The following is a 25,811-nucleotide window of genomic DNA, read 5'->3' on the forward strand; positions in this document are numbered from 1 at the left end:
AAGGTGACCTCGAATGTCTTGTTAATGAAAGGGATTATGGGAAATGATGTCACTCGATCTTAGCAATAAAAAGTGAAATCACTCTGTGCGTATGTGTTGTAAGCTCTGTATCTAGTGTAGGCCTAAATTAAGTATTGTGTCGATTTGTGTCGATCACAGTTATATATCAATCTGTTTGTACAACCCTTGCCAAGCAATTAACAGTTTATGATTAACTGATCATAGTCAAGGATCTCTGAACTTTCAGCACTTTTGTTTAAAAGTTCATTAGGACTCCCCCGTAACAGTAGAATTAGCCATTCAGATCAAAATATTCTGTATTTGGGTTGGACTTGCTTCATCATTAAAGTTTCATAAGTCAATGTGGTTCACACAGTTCCACACAAGATGAACTTTGTTTGTCTGTCCTGGTTTTCCCCTTTGAAGTGTGGCAGAAAGTGGCATGAATGTGGGAATACTGGACATCTTTGGATTCGAGAACTTCAAGAAGAACTCCTTTGAGCAACTCTGCATCAACATTGCAAATGAACAGATTCAGTTTTACTTCAACCAACACATTTTTGCCCTGGAACAGGTGAGCCTGCAGATGGGGTGGCTCATGTTTTAGAGAATGTTTCTGTAACTCCAGTAAGTCCATTAACAGTGACAATTGAAGGTGCTGAAAATGTCATTTTGTTGTATGTAGTACACGTTGACCATTTTTGTTGAGCATCATTTTGTATATTTAAAGTCGTGATATAGCATGCCGGCTTGTTCATCAATCACGGAGGAAGTGTCTCTTTGAAACATTGTAATCCAGCGTTATCTTCTTTATAGCGTTTATATTATGTTTTTTGAATTTTACCCCGTTTTCTCCCCAATTTCATGGTATCCAATTGTTTAGTAGCTACTATCGTGTCTCATCGCTACAACTCCCGTACGGGCTCGGGAGAGGCTGGAAGGTTGAAAGTCATGCGTCCTCCGATACACAACCCAACCAAGCCGCACTGCTTCTTAACACAGCGCACATCCAACCCGGAAGCCATCCGCACCAATGTATCAGAGGAAACACGCGATGAGACAAGGATATCCCTACCGGCCAACCCCTCCCTAACCCAGACGACGCTAGGCCAATTGTGCGTCGCCCCATGGCGATGCAGAGCCTGGGTGCGAACCCAGAGTCTCTGGTGGCACAGCTGGCTCTGCAGTACAGCGCCCTTAACCACTGCGCCACCCGGGAGGCCCGTTTATATGATGTTAACATGAATGTTTTTCACCGTTACATACTAGAGATTATAACTTTTTGGGCAACCTGAGCAAATTCACATAGAAATCTGTGTTATAAATCTGTCATTCTCATTGAAAGCAAGTCTAAGAAGCGGTAGATCTGTTCTATGTGCGCTATTTGAATGCTTCCCATGCTTAAGTTTCATTTTTGCTTCTTTTGCATTCGGTTTTGTTCACCAACTTCAAACAGCTGAAAATACAATCTTTTTGGATATGGAAAATATATTTAATAGCGGTTTAGATGGTACAATGATACTCTCTCTACGCTATGCTTGCTTGTTTTGTCACATAAACTTAAATTAGGCGAGCTATTAGAATTTTAACAACCAGGAAATGGCAGAGCGATTTCTGCATAGTGCATCTTTAATTGATTTAATTAAGCTTTTTACCCTGGAGTGTGGGAGCTTTTCGTTTTCACTGACAACACTGTATAGACATTAATCAAGAGCACTTTTTGCTCTTGTGTCCTTTTGTCTTAATGTTGGCTCTTTAGCAATTCCTCTCAAGGGAATCAGAGAGAGTTGGTATTTATAAAGTGATCACTTTATTCAGTCTAATGAATAGAGAAGAACTGAACTATATTGGGGCTGTGTTCTGAAACTGTCCTGTATATTTACTTTACCAAGGCTTAACTAGGCATACTTAATTCCTGGTTCTTAGCTAGGCAACTTTCCTGCATGATTTGTTACGTAGAAGTATTAGTTGCTTTCGATGTAGCGCTAGTGCTTAGCGGAAAAGGGATTTTTATAATGTGGAAATGGCTTCAATCCAGTGGTACACAGAAGCTGATTATTCCAAGTTAATGATTTAAACATGAGGACGGTTTAGATCCATTGGTTCCACTTTATTAGTAAAATATATATTTAAAATAACTTTTTGATCTAAATTAAGCAGATGCAATAATGTGATATGACTCTGGGTTATTTGCAAATGGAACTAAATTATGAATTAGTACGTGGCTCTATCTGTTATTTCAGAACAGTTCTGTATAATTTCAGCGACTGACTTCAGAAATCATAACTGGAGTGTCTCTGCATCACAGTGGTGCTGTTGCTTTAAGGACTGTATTTAAATTAAATAAAAAACATGCTTATTTAGCCTAGATTGTTTAATTGGGTTATTTATTGAAATCATTAACTGTGCAATGTTCTAAATTCTGTGTGTTTTAATTAGATGGAGTACCAGAGCGAGGGGGTGGATGCCAGCCTGGTGGAGTATGAGGACAACCGTCCTATCCTGGACATGTTCCTCCAGAAGCCCATGGGCCTGCTCTCTCTGCTGGATGAGGAGAGCCGCTTCCCTCAGGCCACCGACCAGACCCTAGTGGGTAAGACAAATCAAATCAATTTTTATTTGTCACATACACTGTTTTCAATGGCTGTAGTCTAACTGTGAAATGCTTGTTTATGAGCCCTTCCCAGAAATGCAGAGTTAAAAAATAATCATAAAAAGAAAAATAGTAACACATGAGGAATAAATTACACAAGAATGGATCTATATACAGTACCAGCACCAGATCAATGTGCAGAAAGAGGTATTTGAGGTAGATATGTACATGAAGGCAGGGTAAAGTGGCTAGCCATCAGTAAAGATAATAATAATAATAATAATAATAATAATAATAATAGTAAAATTAAGAACAGAGTAGTAGCAGCAAATTATGAGTGTAAATGTGTGTGTTTTGTCAGTATGTGTGTGTCTGTTATGTGTGTGCATATGTAGTGTATGTGAATGTGTGTAGGTTTTATGTGAGTGTCAATATAGCGTGAGTGTGTTTACAGGGTATATACAGTGCCTTGCGAAAGTATTCGGCGACCTTTTGCCACATTTCAGGCTTCAAACATAAAGATATAAAACTGTATTTTTTTGTGAAGAATCAACAACAAGTGGGACACAATCATGAAGTGGAACGACATTTATTGGATATTTCAAACTTTTTTAACAAATCAAAAACTGAAAAATTGGGCGTGCAAAATTATTCAGCCCCCTGTTAATACTGTTAATACTGTTAATACTTTGTAGCGCCACCTTTTGCTGCGATTACAGCTGTATGTCGCTTGGGGTATGTCTCTATCAGTTTTGCACATCGAGAGACTGACATTTTTTCCCATTCCTCCTTGCAAAACAGCTCGAGCTCAGTGAGGTTGGATGGAGAGCATTTGTGAACAGCAGTTTTCAGTTCTTTCCACAGATTCTCGATTGGATTCAGGTCTGGACTTTGACTTGGCCATTCTAACACCTGGATATGTTTATTTTTGAACCATTCCATTGTAGATTTTGCTTTATGTTTTGGATCATTGTCTTGTTGGAAGACAAATCTCCGTCCCAGTCTCAGGTCTTTTGCAGACTCATTCTTCCAGAATGGTCCTGTATTTGGCTCCATCCATCTTCCCATCAATTTTAACCATCTTCCCTGTCCCTGCTGAAGAAAAGCAGGCCCAAACCATGATGCTGCCACCACCATGTTTGACAGTGGGGATGGTGTGTTCAGGGTGATGAGCTGTGTTGCTTTTACGCCAAACATAACGTTTTGCATTGTTGCCAAAAAGTTCAATTTTGGTTTCATCTGACCAGAGCACCTTCTTCCACATGTTTGGTGTGTCTCCCAGGTGGCTTGTGGCAAACTTTAAACGACACTTTTTATGGATATCTTTAAGAAATTGCTTTCTTCTTGCCACTCTTCCATAAAGGCCAGATTTGTGCAATATATGACTGATTGTTGTCCTATGGACAGAGTCTCCCACCTCAGCTGTAGATCTCTGCAGTTCATCCAGAGTGATCATGGGCCTCTTGGCTGCATCTCTGATCAGTCTTCTCCTTGTATGAGCTGAAAGTTTAGAGGGACGGCCAGGTCTTGGTAGATTTGCAGTGGTCTGATACTCCTTCCATTTCAATATTATCGCTTGCACAGTGCTCCTTGGGATGTTTAAAGCTTGGGAAATCTTTTTGTATCCAAATCCGGCTTTAAACTTCTTCACAACAGTATCTCGGACCTGCCTGGTGTGTTCCTTGTTCTTCATGATGCTCTCTGCGCTTTTAACGGACCTCTGAGACTATCACAGTGCAGGTGCATTTATACGGAGACTTGATTACACACAGGTGGATTGTATTTATCATCATTAGTCATTTAGGTCAACATTGGATCATTCAGAGATCCTCACTGAACTTCTGGAGAGAGTTTGCTGCACTGAAAGTAAAGGGGCTGAATAATTTTGCACGCCCAATTTTTCAGTTTTTGATTTGTTAAAAAAGTTTGAAATATCCAATAAATGTTGTTCCACTTCATGATTGTGTCCCACTTGTTGTTGATTCTTCACAAAAAAATACAGTTTTATATCTTTATGTTTGAAGCCTGAAATGTGGCAAAAGGTCGCAAAGTTCAAGGGGGCCGAATACTTTCGCAAGGCACTGTATACAGTTGAAGTCGGAAGTTTACATACACTTAAGTTGGTGTCATTAAAACTCGTTTTTCAACCACTCCATAAATTTCTTGTTAACAAACTATAGTTTTGGCGAGTCGGTTAGGACATCTACTTTGTGCATGACACAAGTCATTTTTCCAATAATTGTTTACAGACAGATTATTTCACTTATAATTCACTGTATCACATTTCCAGTGGGTCAGAAGTTTACATACACTAAGTTGACTGTGCCTTTAAACAGCTTGGAAAATTCTGATAGGCTAATTGACATCATTTGAGTCAATTGGAGGTGTACCTGTGGATGTATTTCAAGGCCTACCTTCAAACTCAGTGCCTCTTTGCTTGACATCATAGGAAAATCAAAAGAAATCAGCCAAGACCTCAGAAAAAAAATGGTAGACCTCGACAAGTCTGGTTCATCCTTGGGAGCAATTTCCAAACGCCTGAAGGTACCACGTTCATCTCTACAAACAATAGTACGCAAGTATAAACACCATGGCACCACGCAGCCGTCATACCGCTCAGGAAAGAGACGCATTCTGTCTCCTAGAGATGAACGTATTTTGGTGCAAAAAGTGCAAATCAATCCCAGAACAACAGCAAAGGACCTTGTGAAGATGCTGGAGGAAACAGGTACAAAAGTACCTATATCCACAGTAAAACAAGTCCTATATCGACATAACCTGAAAGGCCACTCAGCAAGGAAGAAGCCACTGCTCCAAAACCGCCATAAAAAAAGCCAAACTATGGTTTGCAACTGCACAGTGGGACAAAGATTGTACTTTTGGAGCAATGTCCTCTGCTCTGATGAAACAAAAATATAAGTGTTTGGCCATAATGACCATCGTTATGGTTGGAGGAAAAAGGGGGAGGCTTGCAAGCCGAAGAACACCATCCCAACCGTGAAGCACGGGGGTGTCAGCATCATGTTGTCATGTCACATCATGTCACAAAATAGCTGGCATCATGAGGAAGGAAAATTATGTGGATAAATTGAAGCAACATCTCATCAGTCAGGAAGTTGAAGCTTGGTCGCAAATGGTTCTTTCAAATGGTCAGTGACCCCAAGCATACTTCCAAGTGGCTTAAGGACAACAAAGTCAAGGTATTGGAGTGGCCATCACAAAGCCCTGACCTCAATCTTATAAAAATGTGTGGGCAGAACTGAAAAAGCATGTGAGAGCAAGGAGGCCTACAATCGTGACTCAGTTACACCAGCTCTGTCAGGAGGAATGGGCTAAAATTCACACAACGTATTGTGGGAAGCTTGTAGAAGGCGACCTGAAACATTTGACCCAAGTTAAACAATTTAAAGGCAATGCTACCAAATACTAATTGAGTGTATGTACACGTCTGACCCACTGGGATTGTGATGAAAGAAAGAAATGCTGAAATAAATAATTCTCTCTACTATTATTCTGACATTTCACATTCTTAAAATAAAGTGGTGATCCTAACTGACCTAAGACAGGTAATATTTACTATGATTAAATGTCAGGAATTGTGAAAAACTGAGTTTAAATGTATTTGGCTAAGGTGTATGTAAACTTCCGACTTCAACTGTATATAGCCTTGTGAGACTATATATACACATGGTCTCACAAGCAGACCGATTCAAGTCTATGTGTGCTAAAACAACCAAAGTCTTAGAAAGAAGCCTTACATAGAAGGATCTGCAAGTATCTATGTTGGATCAAGCAGTTTACATATATTTTTTATATTATCCACAAAATATGTTTTCTCTTCAGATAAATTTGAGGACAATCTCCGCTACAAGTACTTCTGGAGACCAAAACGTTTTGAGCTCTGCTTTGGAATTCAGCATTATGCTGGCAAGGTATAGATCACCGCAGTATGTATAGATCACCGCAGTATGTATGGATCACCGCAGTATGTATGGATCAGTATGTTTCATTGCTGTTTGCCCACTGATACAGTTGGTTAGGACGTCTTTTGTCAGGTGTGGTTTGAGTTGACTGTCCCTGTGCTGTTACACAGGTGTTGTACAATGTGAACGGGTTTCTTGAGAAGAACCGAGACACACTCCCTGCAGACATTGTTGTGGTTCTGAGAACATCAGAGAACAAACTTCTGCAGCAGCTGTTTTCAAGTCCATTGACAAAAACAGGTAGGTGTCAAAGACTTGTGATAAAAGTGTTGTAGAATTCATTATCATCAGCAGTTTACTCCTTCGGACTGTTATTACACTACTGCCCCATATTCCACACAGGAACTTAGACTCTTCCCTTTTTTGTACAAACAACTAAGTCATCTTCACTCTGTTAACACTGTGGTAGAAAGTTATTGGGGAGCCGATGGCGGTGTCGTGTGAGTGTGTGTTTGTTCCTAGGGTTCATGTCTCCATAAACATTCAGGTAAAAAACATTTTTTTTAAAGACTCTCCGGACGCGACAGCGTCCTGGTCCTCCACTCAAATCCCCTCTCTCTCTCTCTCTCTGCGATCCGATACTGTGTGTGTGAATAAATCTCCAGTCTCCATTATCTCCTGAGAGGCTCAGCTCTCCATGGAGGGCTCTGTTTTTATTTTCACTAAGCTGTCCCGTTTGGTTTCCTGCTGCTTGCTGCTATCTACAGATTGTGCAGCAGAGGGATATTTTTGTGATAAGGTTTCCAAATACCCAGGAGATGAAGAAACGGTATTTAGAGAGCATAAAAGCAACTCTTCTTTCCAGTCTTTTCTGTGCAGTTAACTGAAGGTGGTAATATCTTCGTCATTAGCCGTGGCTGGTGCCTGTGGTCACTTGGCTGAGCCGGAATGCTAATGGATGTGTTCAATTACCAGATGCAGCACTTCATACTTTTCTTAAGTTAAGCCATATTATGACTGCTTTCAGTTATAGTCGAATTAAGAGCAGCTCCAATTTACGATGTGTACCTTGGTTTAGCCTCCATTAGAAATCCATGTGTTTTATCTCTAGGTTTAATAATGGGAGGTAGTGCAAAAGGTGAGCCCACGGCCATCCTACTCTTTACTTGATTGCAGAAAAATACACTACCATTTGAAAGTTAATTCAGTAGAATGAAAACGGGGGGAGAATTCTCTGCGCTTTGGTACTCCAAAGTAATGAGTGACAGCAGAGATGTGGTCCACCATTCATGGGTACAGACATAGTGTCAATTAGGCCTAAAAGCCTCTAATTTGGTTCAGCTCATCCGAAGGCTTTCTTGTCTACAGCACAACATACAAGGGACATATTCACAGCAATGTCTTTGGGTCAAGTGCATAGTAGGTAATAGGTATCAAGTTGAGATTTTCATGATTGACTGCAGTAAAAGGGTTATAATTGCTGTGTAGTTGTCATCTAGCCACTGTTGTTGTTGTCTGTTTTTGTTATTTTATTAGTATTTTTTATTTAACCTTTATTTAACTAGGCGAGTTAGTTAAGAACAAATTCTTATTTACAATTCCCCGGGCAACGCTGGGCCAATTGTGCGCCGCCCTTTGGGACTCCCAATCACAGCCGGATGTAAAACACCCTCGAACCAGGGACTGTAGTGACGCCTCTTGCACTGAGATGCAGTGCCTTAGACCGCTGCGCCACTCGGGAATTATTGGTGTCTAGTACGTCAGTTATGGAATCTTCCTCCGTAACTCATCTCTTTAAAAACATGTCTACAGGGTGCCCTCACTCAATCTTCACCATCCCTCTGATAAAGAGGTCCCGTCTTCTTGACACTTCGTGAGGGTAGAGATGATCACGTAAGATAACAGCTATGAGACAATCTACTTCTGCTTATCATGTGGGAAAAGCTTGAGTTCCCTTTTAAGTGAAAAATAGCAGAGGAAGATGATAATTCGATTCTTCAGGGTAAAATCTGGGGGAATTTAATTTGCATTTTAGTTCATATTATAGAGTCAGTGTTATCTGTGAAATTACTGCTATCTGTGAGATCAGATGAAAATCTATTTAACCCGGGTGGTTTAGTTCTATGCTGTCAAGTTGTGAATACTGTACCAACCGGATGGCTCTTTTTATGACCACTAGGTGTCAGCCTCGTTGATCCTCATGTTAACTTTTGAGATTAAAGGACATTGATGGGTCTGGAACGAGGCACCACACATACAGGCATAGAGATTACTTGACTATATTTTATCTGTCTTATCAAATGTGAATATCAAATTATAATTCAGAGGCAAGATGACCCTTACTGTTATCAAATGATATCTCGGATACAAAATGATTGAAGATACTGTGAACACTTTACTGCCTGGAAAATGACAGTAAATATTACTAATTGGGAATGGGACTGGTCTAGAAATGTTGAAATAAATTGAAATGTTGTATATTGATAAGTAAGATGTGATTACACGCAGAGTTTCTTGAGAGTTGTGCAGAACCAAAAAGTGAAAAGCTTTCCTTGCCAGAATAGTTGGACCACTTGTGCCTAGAATAATCTCATCAGGCAGGGTCCTTGAGGTTTGGGCATGTGGTGGAGTTTTGCCACAGGAAATGGGATGTATTTGCATGGACAAATTCCTCTAAGCCAGGGTCTTTCCCAGATCCCTCAGATCAGAGTGCTTGAAATGGCTGAGCTGTGTATGTTCCTGGGAGGCCTGCGGTCAGAGGATTTGTATGTATCCTTAGGGTTAGTGTCAGCAGAGCACAGTGCACACAACCATGGCACCTTATGACAGCCCTCACTCTGCCAGACCAGACTGCAGGGCATAGTGGTCTAATTCTATTCCTATGGTGCATGGTTCTTCATATTCATCTACTGTACCTCAGAAGTCACTATATTTCTGCTTTCTCACACCATATTAATATGCATGATGTATTTCACAGGTCTTTTAGTATGTACATACATAAACCATGTTGTATGTACAGTAATAACCCAGTAATATGAACATGACTGGGGTCAGGATCATCTGTGTGCGTTTTGAATTATTAGGTAGGTATCCTTGGCTTATTGGTGAAAATGTGACAAGTAAAGTGGTGTGTAATTTATAATTGCCTAACTTGCATATTTTTATTGGATGGGAGAGTAGTCTCTAGTGTATAGATGGGCACGGATACTAAAACACTATTAACATAATGTATATTTATCTATATTTCTGTGATGTTAGCCATGTCTCATTGTAGTCAACTCTTTTTAGTGGCAACCTTAATTTACTGCAGAGAAAATGCTCATCTGTATGTAGGCCTATGTATCTTTCATTGTATACACACAAGCTTACATTTCAAATTTCCTAGAAGAAAGTGATCACAGAGACTGATTTGAATTTATTGCAAATGATTTTTATTCATGTACCAGACAAGTCTGTATGTTCCAATGTTGTGCATACTGTACATCAACAGTAATGTAATGGCTCGGATTTACTCCACTTAATTCCACTGTGATGTTTGAAATGTACGAAATTAAAGCTACATATTGGTTCAACATTTTCACAACTCCAAGACAGTACAATGTTCCTCTCTCCGTGTTAAGAGTTTCTCTTGTGAAGATCTGACATGTTCCTTCAGCCGTGCAGCATGATGACACATTGTGCTCTTTGTTCTCTGCTAGTAGTCTGGCTTTCATCCCACTGGGTTACATTTATAGGGATACGACTTTCTGTCGTTATCAATAAAACGTCAATACGGTGCAGTGTTCGATTTGGCTGCTAGGGGGAAAGGAGACCTCCAGCTCTGCTAAAGCCATTGACGACTACGTGCCGTTTTCAATGGGTTGTTAAATAAATGTATAACTATTTGGTTTTAATATCATCACTTCTTGAAGAACATTGTCAGGACTACACATTTCAGATTATTCCACATGTACCTCTATCATCAGAGTCAGTGGCGGTCTGTACCGTTTAAGATTAGGGAGGACGTTTTTTTTTTTTTTATAAACATGGCCTTATTTCTATTACAGCATATTGGATGACTGTCATTCATATTCCATTCACCCAGCTCAATGTAACATCAATAGGTTTAGGCTACTATATGATACTCTGAATTTTCCCTATCATGAGGTTATTACAACCTAGCCTACGAATGAATGTTTATCACTTATCACAGGTCGAGAGACAAATTGGAGTAATCAAGGTGACAGACTCATTCAATACAGCCTTGCACACTCTTGCCTGCATCTAGCAGATCTAGGGTGAAATCATCAGTCCAAACAGTTGGAAACGAGAGTTTCCATTGGACAAGTTCAGATAGATTTATCCCAGTTTCATTCCGTTTGCTTCTGTTTAAGAAATGTTTTTCTACAGAATCAGCGGAATGAATATACCCCAAATCCCCCCACACACAGTTCACTTTCATAGCATCCCTCGTTGTATAATTCCTTCTAGCATCTACGCGCTCTCCTCCTCTTACCTATTCCCTTCGCTTGTGGACTTGTGCACAACACAACAGCTGTCTATGACCAGGTCTAAAAAAAAAATCCAAGCCAAACCTTCATATCATAACCGCTAACCGCTACAAACAACCTACATTGTTGTCACCATATTAGCTAACATCATAGTCAACATAGCTACTAGAACTAACGAGTTAGTAAACCCGCTACAATCACACAGTACAGTGTACAGCAAACAGTTTAGCAGTTACAATGGCAGGCCTCTGTGACAATAAATTAATAAAACCGAAAGCTTACCTTGACTTGGACGAGTTCCAATGTTGGATCGCCTTAGCCAGCTAGCTGTTTGAGCCAGGCGCTTGAGTAAGCTAAATTAGCCAGCTGCATTAGCTAGCTAGGTAAGTGAAAGTGAAAAAAATACAATGAAATATAGCTCTCTCTCTCTAGCTAGCTGTAGCTTATTCTTTCACTACTAGATACATTCCCTTTGATTGGGTGGACAACATGTCAGTTCATGCTGCAAGAGCTCTGTAGGTTGAAGGACGTCCTCCGGAAGTCGTCATAATTACTGTGGGATTCTATGGAACGGTGTGAAAACCATGAACCTCCTAGGTTTTGAATTGAATTCAATGTACCCAGAGGAGGACGGAAAATAGCTGTCCTCCGGCTACACCATGGTGCTACCCCAAAGAGTGCTGTTGAGGCTAATGTGGACCTTCATTGCAAATCAGTGTGTTTTAATCAGTTATTTGTGAATGTGAATACATATTTAGTATAGTTTTATCTAAAGAAAGTTGTATTTTTTAATGTTTCACCATTTAAATAAAAATGTAAATTCACTGAATAGGATGCGGTAGCGGTGCGTGTTGTAAATCACTGGGGAAGCCAAGCCCCCCCCCCCCCCCCCGCCATATTACAACCTGTGTGTTGTGATAATTGTGTTATTTGCTCTATAACCTATTAATTCATATGCCTTGCTGCCGTGATATATAGGCCTAAAGGCAGAGGCAATAAGAAGACACAGTGGCAGAATAAATTCAACCACACCTTTGTTTCACCACAAAACCGGATAGCAACCTCTGTCCATTGAAGTCCACAAAACATAGTGCATGTACAGTAACAGTTACATGATCTACAGCATAGTCAAGCCAGATAATGTTTCTGACATTTTCGGACCACTAAACAACTATTGATTTAGAACCACAGAGATTTACTGTAAGTCGCAATGAAAACAGGAGCTGCCTCCACTATTCCTGCACCATTTCAACTTCAACAGGTCTACATTATCAAATCACCTCTGCTTAGTCTAATACAGTGACAATTAAACGATACCAAGAACAATTCAGTTCAATCAACATAAGCTAAATATGATGTGGCTGTCCATGGTTCTGATTTCTGTGTGCGTGCATCCGTGTGTGTGTATGTGTGTGCGCGTTCATGCAAGTAGAAAAACATGTTAACTCACCCTACTTGTAGAGAAACACCATCCTCCTCTCTTTCATGTTGACGAATGTAATGGCGCCGAAAGAGATGGCCGCCGTTTTACGATCCCGTAACCAATTGTGCTATTGTGTATGTTTTTTCACGCTATTTGTAACTTATTTTGTACATAATGTTTCTTTATGACCGAAAATGACTGAGCTTCTTGATGTCAGGGCAGCGATTACTCACCCCGTACTGGAGGAGTTCTTCTTTGGACGGGAAGGATTTACTCCAGACACCCGACAAGGCCCTCATCCCCTTCATTCGCAGGAGGAAAAGACGAAGGTATTGTGGACGACGGTCCGGGTGCCTTGTAAGGATTTGTTGCCGAGAGGGTACTCTACCGTTTCCATCGGTCCTATTAGCAAATGTGCAATCAATCGATGATAAAATAGATGAACTACAAGCACGTATATCCTACCAACTGGACATTTAAAAACTGTAATATCTTATATTTCACAGAGCCTTGGCGGAACGACGACATGATTAACATACAGCTGGCGGGTTTTAAGCTTTTTCTGCAGGATAAAACAGTGACCTCTGGTAAGACAAGGGGTGGCGGCCTATGCATATTTGTAAACAATAGCTGGGCACGAAATCTAAGGAAGTCTCTAGGTTTTGTTCGCCTCAGGTAGATTATCTCATGATAAGCAGTAGATCACACTATTTACCAGGAGAGTTTACATCTATATTTTTCGTAGCTGTCTATATACCACCGCGGACCGATGCTGACATTAAGACCGCACTCAATGAGCTGTATACGGTCATAAGAATACAGGAAAACGCTCATCCGGAGGTGGCGCTCATAGTTGTCGGGGACTTTAATGCAGGGAAACTCAAATCAGTTTTACTTAATTTCTATCAGCATGTTAAATGTGCAACCAAAGGGGGAAAAAACTCTAGACCACCTTTACACCACACACAGAGACGCGTACAAAGCTCTCCCTCGCCTTCCATTTGGCAAATCTGACCATAATTCTATCCTCCTGATCCCTAAGCAAAAACAAAAGTAGGAAGCACCAGTGACTAGGTCAATAAGAAAGTGGTCAGATGAAGCAGATGCTAAGCTACAGGACTGTTTTGCTAGCACAGACTGGAATATGTTCCGGGATTCTTCCGATGGCATTGAGGAGTACACCACATCAGTCACTGGCTTCATCAATAAGTGCATCGATGACGTTGTCCCCACCGTGCATCTATATTTTTCATAGTTGTCTATATACCACCGTAGACGGATGCTGGCACTAAGAACGCAGTGAATGAGCTGTACATACCCCAACCAGAAGCCATGGATTACAGGCAACATCCACACTGAGCTAAAGAGTGGAGCTGCCACTTTCAAGGAGTGGGACTCTAACCTGGAAGCTTATAAGAAATCCCACTACGCCCTCCGACGAACCATCAAACAGGCAAAGCATCAATACAGGACTATGATTGAATCATACTACACAGGCTCTGATGCTCGTCGGATGTGGCAGGGCTTGCAAACTATTACAGACTACAAGCACACCCCGTGTCACGAGCTGCCTAGTGACACGAACCTACCCGACGAGCTAAATTCTTCTATGCTAGCTTCGAGCCAAGTAACACTGAACCATGCATGAGATCACCAGCTGTTCCGGACGACTGTGTGATCACGCTCTCCTTATCAGATGTGAATAAGACCTTTAAACAGGTCAACATTCACAAGGCCGCAGGGCCAGAAGGATTACCAGGACGTGTACTCCGAGCATGCGCTGACCAACTGGCAAGTGTGTTCACTGACATTTTCAACCTGTCCCTGACCAAGTCTGTAATACTCACATGTTTCAAGCATTCCACCATAGTCCCTTTGCACAAAAAGACTAAGGTAACCTGCTTAAATGACTATCGAACCGTAGCACTCACATCTGTAGCCATGAAGTGCTTTGAAAGGCTGGTCATGGCTGACATCAACACCATCATCCCAGAAACCCTAGAGCCACTGCAATTTGCATACCGCCCCAACAGATCCACAGCAATCTCTATTCCACTCAACACTGCCCTTGTCCCACCTGGACAAAAGGAATACCTATGTGAGAATGCTATTCATTGACTACAGCTCAGCATTCAACACCATAATGCCCTGAAAGCTCATCACTAAGCTAAGGACCCTAGACTAAACACCTCCCTCTGCAACTGGATCCTGAATTTCCTGACAGGCCGCCCCCAGGTGGTAAGGGTAGGGAACAACACATCTGTCGCGCTGATCCTCAACACGGGGGCCCCTCAGGGGTGCGTGCTCAGTCCCCTCCTGTACGCCTTGTTTACTCATGACTGCATGGCCAAGCACGACTCCAATACCATTATCAAGTTTGCCGATGACATAACAGTGGTAGGCCTGATCACTGACAATGATGAGACATCCTATATGGGGGAGGTCAGAGACCTGGTCAAGTGGTGCCAGGACAACAACGTGATCAAGACAAAGGAGATGATTGTGGACTACATGAAAAGGAGGACCAAGCACTCCCCCATTCTCAGCGACGGGGCTGTAGTAGAACAGGTTGAGAGCTTCAAGTTCCTTGGTCTCCACATCACCAACAAACTATAATGGTCCAAACACACTAAAACAGTTGTGAAAAGGGCACGACAAAGCTTATTCCGCCTCAGGAGACTGAAAAGATTTGGCATGGGTCCTCAGATACTCAAAGATTTCTACAACTGCAACATCGAGAGCACTGGTTGCATCACTGCCTGGTATGGCAACTGCTCGGCCTCCGACCGCAAGGCAGTACAGAGGGTTGTGTGTATGGTCCAGTACATCACTGGGGCCAAGCTTCCTGCCATCCAGGACCTCCTATTTCAGGCAGAGGAGGGCCCTAAAAATTGTCAAAGACTCCAGTCACCCTAGTCATAGACTGTTCTCTCTGCTACCGCACGGCAAGTGGTACCGAAGTGCCAAGTCGAGGTCCAAAAGGCTTCTTAACAGCTTCTACCCCCAAGCCATAAGACTCCTGACCAGCTAATCAAAGGGCTACTCAGACCCCGCTTTTACGCTGCTGCTACTCTTTGTTTATAATCTATGCATAGTCACTTTAATAAATCTACATACATTTACATATTTACAAAAATGTTGGCTCTCTAGCCTAACTTCCATTCATGGGCAACGTTAGCTAGTTAACATTTGCCTTCTATAACTAGTTACATACTAAACTTCCATCCTCTCAGGCCAGGGGCACAATGTATGAATTTATTGTTGGATCAGAATCGCCCTAATAATCATTGACCAGATGGGAGAATTAATTAAAACCACAAGTCCAAATCTCCACCCTTGGCTAATTTAGGAAAGGGCCAATTTTAGATAGCTGGTAGTATTCAGACCTCTTGACTTTTTCCACATTTTGTTACGTTACAGCCTTCTTCTACAATGGATTACATTTTTTAAAAGTCCTCATCAATCTATGCACAATACCCCATAATGACAAAGCGAAAACAGGTTTTTAGAAACTTTTTCAAATTTATTTAAAGATAAAAAAAGATACCTTATTTACGTGAGACTTGAAATTGAGCTCAGGTGCATCCTGTTTCCATTGATCATCCTTGAAATGTTTCTACAACTGGATTGGAGTCCATCTGTGTTAAATTACATTTTTTGGACATGATTTGGAAAGGCACACACCTGTCTATATAACGTCCCATAGTTGATGTCAGAGCATCAAAGATGTCATGATGTCAAAGCCATGAGGTTGAAGTAATTATCCGTAGAGCTCTGAGACAAGATTGTGTCACTGCACAGATCTGGAGAAGGTCCCCAAGAACACAGTGGCCTCCATAATTCTTGAATGGAAGAAGTTCCTAGAACTGGCCGCCTGGCCGCCTGGCCAAACTGAGCAATTGGGGGAGAAGGGCCTTGGTCAGGGAGGTAACCAAGAACCTGATGGTCACTCTGACAGAGCTCCAGAGTTTCTCTGTGGAGATGGGAGAGCCTTCCAGAAGGACAACCATCTATGGCAGCACTCCACCAATCAGGCCTGTTGTGGTAGAGTGGCCAGACGGAAGCCACTCCTCAGTAAAAGGCACATGACAGCCCACTTGGAGTTTGCCAAAAGGCTCCTAAAGGATTCTCAGACTATGGGAAGCAAGATTATCTGGTCTGATGAAGCCAAGATTGAACTCTTTGGCCTGAATGCCCAGCATCATGTTTGGAGGAAACCTGGCACCATCCCTATAATGAAGCATGGTGGTGACAGCATCATGCTGTGGGGATGTTGTTCAGCGGCAGGGGCTGGTAGACTAGTCAGGACAGACGGAAAGGCGAACGGAGCAAAGTACAGAGAGCTCCTTGATCAAAGCCTATTCCAGAGCGCTCAGGACCTCAGACTGGGGCGAAGATTTACCATCCAACAGGACAACGACCCTAAGCACACAGCTAAGACAAAGCCGGATTGGCTCTGGGACAAGTCTCTGAATGTCCTTGAGTGGCCCAGCCAGAGACTGGACTTAAACCCGATCGAACATCTTAGGAGAGACCTGAAAATAGCTGTGCAGCGACGCACCCCTTCCAACCAGAAAGAGCATGAGAGTATCTGCAGAGAAAAATAGGAGAAACTCCACAAGTACTGGTGTGCCAAGCTTGTTGCGTCATACCTAAGAAGACTCATGGCAGTAATCGCTGCCAAAGGTGCTTCAACAGAGTACTGAGTAAAGAGTCTTAAGTACTTAAGTAAAAGTAATATTTCCGTTTTTTTTTATTTTATCAATTAGCAAGCATTTATACAAACCTGTTTTTGCTTTGTCATTATGGGGTATTGTGTGTAGATTGATAAGGAAACAAAACAATTTAATCAATTTTACAATAAGGCTGTAATGTAACAAAATGTGGAAAAAGTCAATCAGTGTCAATACTTCCCGAATGCACTGTATATACTGTGTCTCAACTTGATTGCGGACATATCAACAATCCACCCAAAATATAGTTTTTGGGTGTAATTTTCCTTTTTAAGTTAAACTTTTTAAAATATTTTCTCTAATCACAGGAATGTTTTTTAGTCAGCAGTCAGATTCTGATGACCCTTTTCTGCATTGAAATCAACTAACTCTGGGCGTAAAGGTTGCTGGTTATGTGGGGGTGGTACGGCTGCCATAATCTCATTTGCTTGGTTGCTGAGTTGAGTTTCCAGATCACATTTATTCAAAAAAGAGAGCGGGAGAGAAGGGAGATATATCCACGGAGCTTCTGCAAACTCAGCTCTAAGAGGCTGCTCTCTTACAACTTTGATTGTCCCCTGTGTCGACAGCTCGATCCATAGCTTCTGAACTACAAGGCGCGCACTGGCACTCATAAAAGAATGTAGGGAGGTGTCATATTGAACGTGGGATTGCTTTTTAATCCCAGGCACATTGACTATTCTTGTCAATAGAAACCCAATACAACTGCCAGCTTGAGCTTTTTTTTCTATAGGATTCTTGCTGGGCTTAATTTTCAAAGTGTACGCACAGATGCCAGGGATGGCTTTTTCTCTTTTCTCCTTCTCTCACTCTGTGTATCTGTGGCGGCAGCCCATGCCAAGAGCAACACGCATGAAGCAGAAGCGATCAGTGTGATCCTCCACCACCGCCTCCTCCCTAAGACAGGATGACCTGTTGGGCGATGGACCCCCTTACTTCCTCCTCTGTTCTCACAACACCCCTACAGCCTCTAGTGATTAACCCCTTTGCGAATATATACCGTTTTGTACAGTTGTGATGATGACTCCGAACATTGAGAATAGGCACGGTGGGTTTTTAGTAAGAGGATGTTATCTGGTTTTCAAAAAGGAAAGGTGCAGGCTTAGTCAGAGAGGTGAATTACCTAAGCGATTGAAAAAAATGTTTTGCTGATGGCCCATGCACATTAAAAGGCATAAGCTTACATGCTAGACGTAAAACCACATTCCACTGCCTTTAAAGTGCAGCAGTGACTCCTTCCAACTCCGTATGTGCTCAGTATGAATACTATGCTAGAATTACAACGGACAGAAACGCGCTGTTTCTCAATCGGCCATTGACTTCATTACAGTTTTATGATATAAGGATGTTTTTTTTTATGCTGGACATCTCCGGTGTTAACATGTTTCAAGAAATCTTTGAGCGGAGAGACAGTTAACCCATGCACTAATCATGTAGTCATAAGTCGATAAGGAACCACAAAATAATGAATTAATAAGAGCCGCCTAGGAATATATGTAGAAAGCAGTAGAAGAGTGTCTGTTTTGAGGCTTAGGTACAACTGTCATAGCTTCCCTCATCATAACACAGCCCCTTCATCTCCCCTTGATGGTGTCATGCAAGTGAGAGGCGTGAAAGCACCGTGACACTCCACGGGCCCGTTCGACACTCAGCCACTAATTCATCATGACAAATGTGCTCAGATGATCTGGCCCAGCAGCACTAATGGGGAGAGGAGAGAGGGCTCTTCATTTGCACAAGACCGACTCCAATTAATCCATCCAGCTTTACTTTTGGCTAATTGCAGCGCGTCCCTGCTTGAGCACTAGGCTACCTGACACCATTTGTCTGTGGGCACCATTCTGAGAGATCCGTCTTTGTGTGTTTTGGCCTGTAAGATGTTTGTTTTCGTCAGACATAAGATGATGATTCCTGACATTTCTTTTCCTAGCCCTGTTTTAGGTTGTTTACAGTGATTGGGTTGTTTACATGATTGAATAATTTCTGCAATTCTGTGCAATTTTTATTTTATTTTTGTTTGATCAAACAAATATTATTTTTGAAATTTCCAAATGTAGACTTAAAGGTGCACTATGCAGAAATCGCTCTGCCATTTCCTGGTTGCTAAAATTCTAATAGTTAGCCTAATTTCAGTTTAGGTGACAAAACAAGCTGACATTGTGTAGAGAATCAATGTACCATCTAAACCGCTTTAAAATATATTTTCCATAACCAATAATATTGTATTTTCAGCTGTTTGAAGCTGGTGTACAAAACCAAAAGTAATTGATTCCAAAACTAAACTTAATAGTGCATATAGAACAGATCTACCTACCACTTGTTAGACTTGCTTTCAATGAGATTTAAAGATCTATAACTCGCCTTTCTATGTGAATTTGGTCATGTCGCCCCAAAATGTTACATATTGTAGCATTAAGTAATAAGGTAGAGGTAGACTTAAAGGGATAGTTCAGAATTTTGGCATTTAGACCCATTATCTACTTCCCTAGCTAGCATGCTGTACCTGAAGACTTCTAGTCTTTGTGCTAAGCTAGTTAGTTTCGTGAGCCAATGCTATCTCTAACTTCCTTCAAACTGGACACAGGTACATAAATGGTATCCACTTTGGGGAAGTAGATAAATGGCTTTTTTTTTGCCTTTGAGCAATAAGGCCCGAGGGGTTGTGGTATATTTAAGCAATAAGGCACGAGGTGGTGTGGTATATGGCCAATATACCACGGCTAAGGGCTATTCTTAGGCACGACGCATTGCAGAGTCATCGCAGTGCTATTATAAACTGGTTACCAACGTAATTAGAGCAGTAAAAATACATGTTTTGTCATACCCATGGTATACAGTCTGATATACCATGGCTGTCAGCCAATCAGCATTCAGGGCTCAAACCACCCAGTTTATAATGGCCAATATACCACCACTAAGGGCTGTTCTTAGACACGACGTGAAGCAAAGTGCCTGAATACAGCCCTTAGCTGTGGTATATTAGCTATAGACAACTAAGCCCAGAGGTACCTTATTGCTATTATAAACTAGTTACCAACATAAATAGAACATTAAACAAGTATTTTTGCATAATACCCATGGTATATTGTCTGGTATACACAGGGCTGAAATGCTTTTTCAGCCAATCAGCATCCAGTACCCAAACTACCCAGTTTATAATTTGAATTAGACAAGGGAGAGTTCCTAAATACCATATTGTGAATATTGTTGCTGGATCTTACAGACATATGAACAGTAAAGTGTTTGACTGTCAGACCCTAAACACAATGTCATTGTTATTACCATTAATGTAATTACTATATATGCTTTTTGACATCAAATGTTGTGGACTGTCCTGACTACAGCTGTGTGAGTGTGATGTGACAAAACATTCATTTGGCCTGAAACAAAGCCTTTGGCGAGAGCAGGACATTCATGTTCTAGAGTTAGACGTGATCTGACTTTTAATTAACCCATCAAAAATTGATTTCTATCTCTCCAGAGATGCAAAACTGTATGAGTCATACTTGTTGAATATAAACTGACTGTTCTTTTGGAACAACAGAATTGTGATCTAACACCATAGTTGTTTTAGGTTAATCGTTCTCAGCCATTAACCATTGAGAATTGACCTAAAGTGTTATATTATAGTGAAAGGAATTACCTCATCTTTGTCTATTGATGTACGGGTCTATCTGAAATCGAGGACGATTGTTTGTCTGTCAATTCAGCTTTAGCTTCATCGAAAACAAAGGTTTTCTTCGGAGTGTACACTGCAGCCTGGTTAATACTGCGTCCTGTTTCTGGTGCCGTATTTTTCTAAGGTGTGTGTGGCACATCTGTGCAGCTATTGTTTATTCATGGAGTAAACCCTTTGAAATGTGTTAAGATACTTCCCACTCATTATAAAAATCCTGCCACCCATGGATTAGGACTTTGATGTCACCAATCCTGCTTCAAAGGCTTCTTTCACTGCTATTAATCACAGTTTAGCCTCTGAAGATATAGCCAGAGAAAACATTTGGACATCTTGTGCAGAAACTTTGAAATGTTTCAGACTGTCTTGCATATGCTCGGGTCATATCCTCTCGTCTGTCCGGGAGTGACTGTAGCACTGCAGTGAGATCCAGCTCAGACTGGTGAGGTCCTAAACTGCCCTTTCTGTCTACCTAAAGGGTTACCCAACACACTGGTCCACAATGGAACTGGCCTGCTCTCAAGACATGCTTGTTGAAAGCAGCAGTTAACTTGATTTGCTGGGCATGGACTCTACAAGGTGTCGAAAGCGTTCCTCAGGGATGCTGGCCCATGTTGACTCCAATGCTTCCCACAGTTGTGTCAAGTTGGCCCGATGTCCTATGGTGTGGTGGAACATTCTTGATACAAATGGGAAACTGGTGAGTGTGAAAAACCCAGTTCTTGACACAAACTGGTACGCCAGGCACCTACAGTACCATACCCCGTTCAAAGGCACCTAAATCTTTTGTCTTGCCCATTCACCCTCTGAATGGCACACATACACAATCCATGTCTCAATTGTCTCAAGGCTTAAAAATCCTTCTTTAACCTGTCTCCTCCCCTTCATCTACACTGATTTGGGATCATAGTTTTCACCTGGATTCACCTGGTCAGTCTATGTCATAGAAAGAGCAGGTGTTCATAAAGTATGTGGGATTGTATTGACTTGTTGCTTTGCTGTGTTGGTTTGAATAGGTAATCTGGCCACTTCCAGGGCGAGAGTCACTGCTGCTTCAAGGTCACTGCCACCCCAGCTCAGCTCAGGACGCAACAAGGTGGGCTCTCTCTCCCAGGATTTTGTAAATGAAGCCCTTTATCTACTTCCCCAGAGTCAGATGAACTCGTGGATACAATTTTTTGTCTTTGTGTGCATTTTTTAAAGGAAGTTGAGCATTGGCTCTCGAAATTAACTTTCTTCGTAATGGATGCAGAGACCTAAAAATGCTGTCCATGAGTTCATCTGTCTCTGGGGAAGTATCCAGAAGGATCCTTTAAACCCTTTTAAGGGCTATTATTTTATCCAAGTTGAGACCATGTCACTCTTTAGGCTCTATATTTGGCTGGTGTTAAAGCAGCGCTAGTGTTAAACTTACGTTAAGTTTGCAATTTCATCATGTAAAAACTGGCTCTAACGCCAGATTCGGCAATTTACCTGTCTTACATCAGCTCGCTTGCTCTCAGATGGGAGTGGTGGAAATATTGGAGGTGTGTCCATAAAAACACGAGTCCAAAAAGACCAACCAAAAGCTGGTTTTAGCGGAAACACAGTTGGTTATGGCATGAATTTTGACAGCGGAAATGCAGCTTATCCAGCCGTGACAAACACAGCCCATCTGCACATGGGACAAGATGTGCTTTTGGTGCCTGGATACTTCATATTTAGAAACATAAAACAGTTATGTTTTTTCCCCATTTCGATTTATTTGATTAAACACCACGCATAGCCCCCCCTCCTCTCAATGAAGGCTGTTTTCTTTTTGTCCTTGCCAATTTAATCAAGTAGGCTAGTCAAGACCATACATAAAGTGTTTGGCTCGCGAGACCGCTTGGAGATAAATCTTAATCAGCAAAGCTTTATTAAAAGATAATGTTTGAGAGGAGCAAAACAGCGAGTTGACATTCCCTTTTTAACAGTGAGCTGACATTCCCCAACTGTTTGTTTTTCGTTTTAATTGTATTAAAAACAAACCTATTAGAATGATTCACTGTACTGGTTTTATGGTGAGAACGTCTGTGGCACGCATGCAATGCAACTTCTGGAGAAGTGTAAATGCGATCTGTACGATGGTTCCAATAAAACATTATACACTACATGACCAAAAGTATGTGGACACCTGCTCGTCGACGGGCGCATTCCAAAATCAAATCAAATTGTATTGGTCACATACGCATGGATAGCAGATGTTATTGTGAGTGTAGCGAAATGCTTGTGCTTCTAGTTCCGACAGTGCAGCAATATCTAAAAAGTAATCTAACAATTCCACAACAACTACCCTAATACACACAAATCTAAGTAAAGGAATGGAATAAGAATATTTCCACTCCTGTCACGGATCCCTCCGGAACTTTCATCACGCACACCTGTCCCCTATTCCCACTGATTAGTACTTGTATACGTGTGCCCTTTGGTTTCCGTTGTCGGCCCATTATTGTTACAATGTCCGTTGGTGCGTGTGAGTACCTGTGCTGTGTGTTTTGGCTTTCGTGCCATTGTGCATTGGGCAGATGATTACGGGTCTCGTCCCGTGTGTTAATCATTGTGCGCGTGTGTTATTTATTCGAGGTACACCTCGCTCTTTTGTTTTGTTACATGTTTGCTTGGTCTTCGTCCCCGTGCCTTTACACGGCACACCGTAATTTGGGCTTAATTTAAAAAACGATTACGCATTCCTGCGCCTGTCTCCCGACTCATTTATGCTCACGTGATAACTATTGGTTAAAAGTAGAACACCTACTCATTGAAGAGTTTCTTTATTTTTGACATTGTAGAATAATAGTGAAGACATCAAAACTATAAAATAACACATATGGAATCATGTAGTAAACAAACGTGTTGAACAAATGAAAATATACACTGCTCAAAAAAATAAAGGGAACACTAAAATCTCCTCTGAAGAGGAGAGGCGAGAAGGATCGGAGGACCAAAATGCGGCGTGATATGTGTTCATGTTGAATGTTTAATTAAAGAACTGAACACTGAAACACTATACAAAAACAGTAAACAAAATAACCGTGAAGCTAATGCGAGCTGCGCTGAAACAAGCCATCAACATAGACAATCACCCACAAACAAACAGTGCAACCCAGGCTACCTAAGTATGATTCTCAATCAGAGACAACTAATGACACCTGCCTCTGATTGAGAACCATACTAGGCCGAAACATAGAAATGCCCCAAAACATAGAAAAACAAACATAGACTGCCCACCCAACTCACGCCCTGACCATACTAAATAAATACAAAACAAAGGAAATAAAGGTCAGAACGTGACAGTAGTACCCCCCCCCCCCCCCAAAGGTGCGGACTCCGGCCGCAAAACCTTGACCTATAGGGGAGGGTCTGGGTGGGCGTCTGTCCGCGGTGGCGGCTCTGGCGCGGGACGCGGCCCCCACTTCGCCATTGTCTTAGTCCGCCTCATTGTCCGCCTCCGTGGCTTCTTAACCATGGCCACTCCTCTCAATGGACAGAGGGGCAGCTCGGGACGGAGGGGCGGCAGCTCGGGACAGAGGGGCGGCAGCTCGGGACAGAGGGGCGGCAGCTCGGGACAGAGGGGCGGCAGCTCGGGACAGAGGGGCGGCAGCTCGGGACAGAGGGGCGGCAGCTCGGGACAGAGGGGCGGCAGCTCGGGACAGAGGGGCGGCAGCTCGGGACAGAGGGGCGGCAGCTCGGGACAGAGGGGCGGCAGCTCGGGACAGAGGGGCGGCAGCTCGGGACAGAGGGGCGGCAGCTCGGGACAGAGGGGCGGCAGCTCGGGACAGAGGGGCGGCAGCTCGGGACAGAGGGGCGGCAGCTCGGGACAGAGGGGCGGCAGCTCGGGACAGAGGGGCGGCAGCTCGGGACAGAGGGGCGGCAGCTCGGGACAGAGGGGCGGCAGCTCGGGACAGAGGGGCGGCAGCTCGGGACAGAGGGGCGGCAGCTCGGGACAGAGGGGCGGCAGCTCGGGACAGAGGGGCGGCAGCTCGGGACAGAGGGGCGGCAGCTCGGGACAGAGGGGCGGCAGCTCGGGACAGAGGGGCGGCAGCTCGGGACAGAGGGGCGGCAGCTCGGGACAGAGGGGCGGCAGCTCGGGACAGAGGGGCGGCAGCTCGGGACAGAGGGGCGGCAGCTCGGGACAGAGGGGCGGCAGCTCGGGACAGAGGGGCGGCAGCTCGGGACAGAGGGGCGGCAGCTCGGGACAGAGGGGCGGCAGCTCGGGACAGAGGGGCGGCAGCTCGGGACAGAGGGGCGGCAGCTCGGGACAGAGGGGCGGCAGCTCGGGACAGAGGGGCGGCAGCTCGGGACAGAGGGGCGGCAGCTCGGGACAGAGGGGCGGCAGCTCGGGACAGAGGGGCGGCAGCTCGGGACAGAGGGGCGGCAGACTCCGGCAGCAGCGCCGGACAGGCGGGAGACTCCGGCAGCAGCGCCGGACAGGCGGGAGACTCCGGCAGCAGCGCCGGACAGGCGGGAGACTCCGGCAGCAGCGCCGGACAGGCGGGAGACTCCGGCAGCAGCGCCGGACAGGCGGGAGACTCCGGCAGCAGCGCCGGACCGGCGGGAGACTCCGGCAGCAGCGCCGGACAGGCGGGAGACTCCGGCAGCAGCGCCGGACAGGCGGGAGACTCCGGCAGCAGCGCCGGACAGGCGGGAGACTCCGGCAGCAGCGCCGGACAGGCGGGAGACTCCGGCAGCAGCGCCGGACAGGCGGGAGACTCCGGCAGCAGCGCCGGACAGGCGGGACCACCTGCAGGGAGGAGACAGAGAGACAGCCTGGTGCGTGGGGCTGCCACAGGAACCACCAGGCTGGGGAGACCTTCAAGAGGCTTGGGGTTAGGAGGAGGCACCTGAAGGACCGGGCTGTGGGGGAGCACTGGAGCTCTGGTGCGCAACCTTGGCATCACTTCCCCAGGCTGGATAACCACTCTAGCCCGGACCCTCCAGAGTGCAGGCACTGG

General features: G+C 43.5%; 1 protein-coding gene across 1 annotated transcript in view; it reads left to right on the top strand.

Annotated features, from left to right (window-relative positions):
* myo3b (myosin IIIB) overlaps positions 1–25,811 on the top strand; it is a 115,869-nt gene that overhangs the window by 36,579 nt on the left and 53,479 nt on the right. Inside the window, exons 20-24 of the mRNA XM_090229754.1 lie at positions 427–574; positions 2,440–2,593; positions 6,437–6,525; positions 6,687–6,816; positions 21,855–21,934. Of these exons, the coding sequence (XP_090085880.1) occupies positions 427–574; positions 2,440–2,593; positions 6,437–6,525; positions 6,687–6,816; positions 21,855–21,934 (601 nt within the window). The remainder of the gene's footprint in view (positions 1–426; positions 575–2,439; positions 2,594–6,436; positions 6,526–6,686; positions 6,817–21,854; positions 21,935–25,811) is intronic.

This window comes from Oncorhynchus mykiss, chromosome 3 (genome assembly GCF_057628025.1).
Source record: "Oncorhynchus mykiss isolate SJ-2025 chromosome 3, ASM5762802v1, whole genome shotgun sequence".
NCBI classification, from domain to species: Eukaryota; Metazoa; Chordata; class Actinopteri; order Salmoniformes; family Salmonidae; genus Oncorhynchus; species Oncorhynchus mykiss.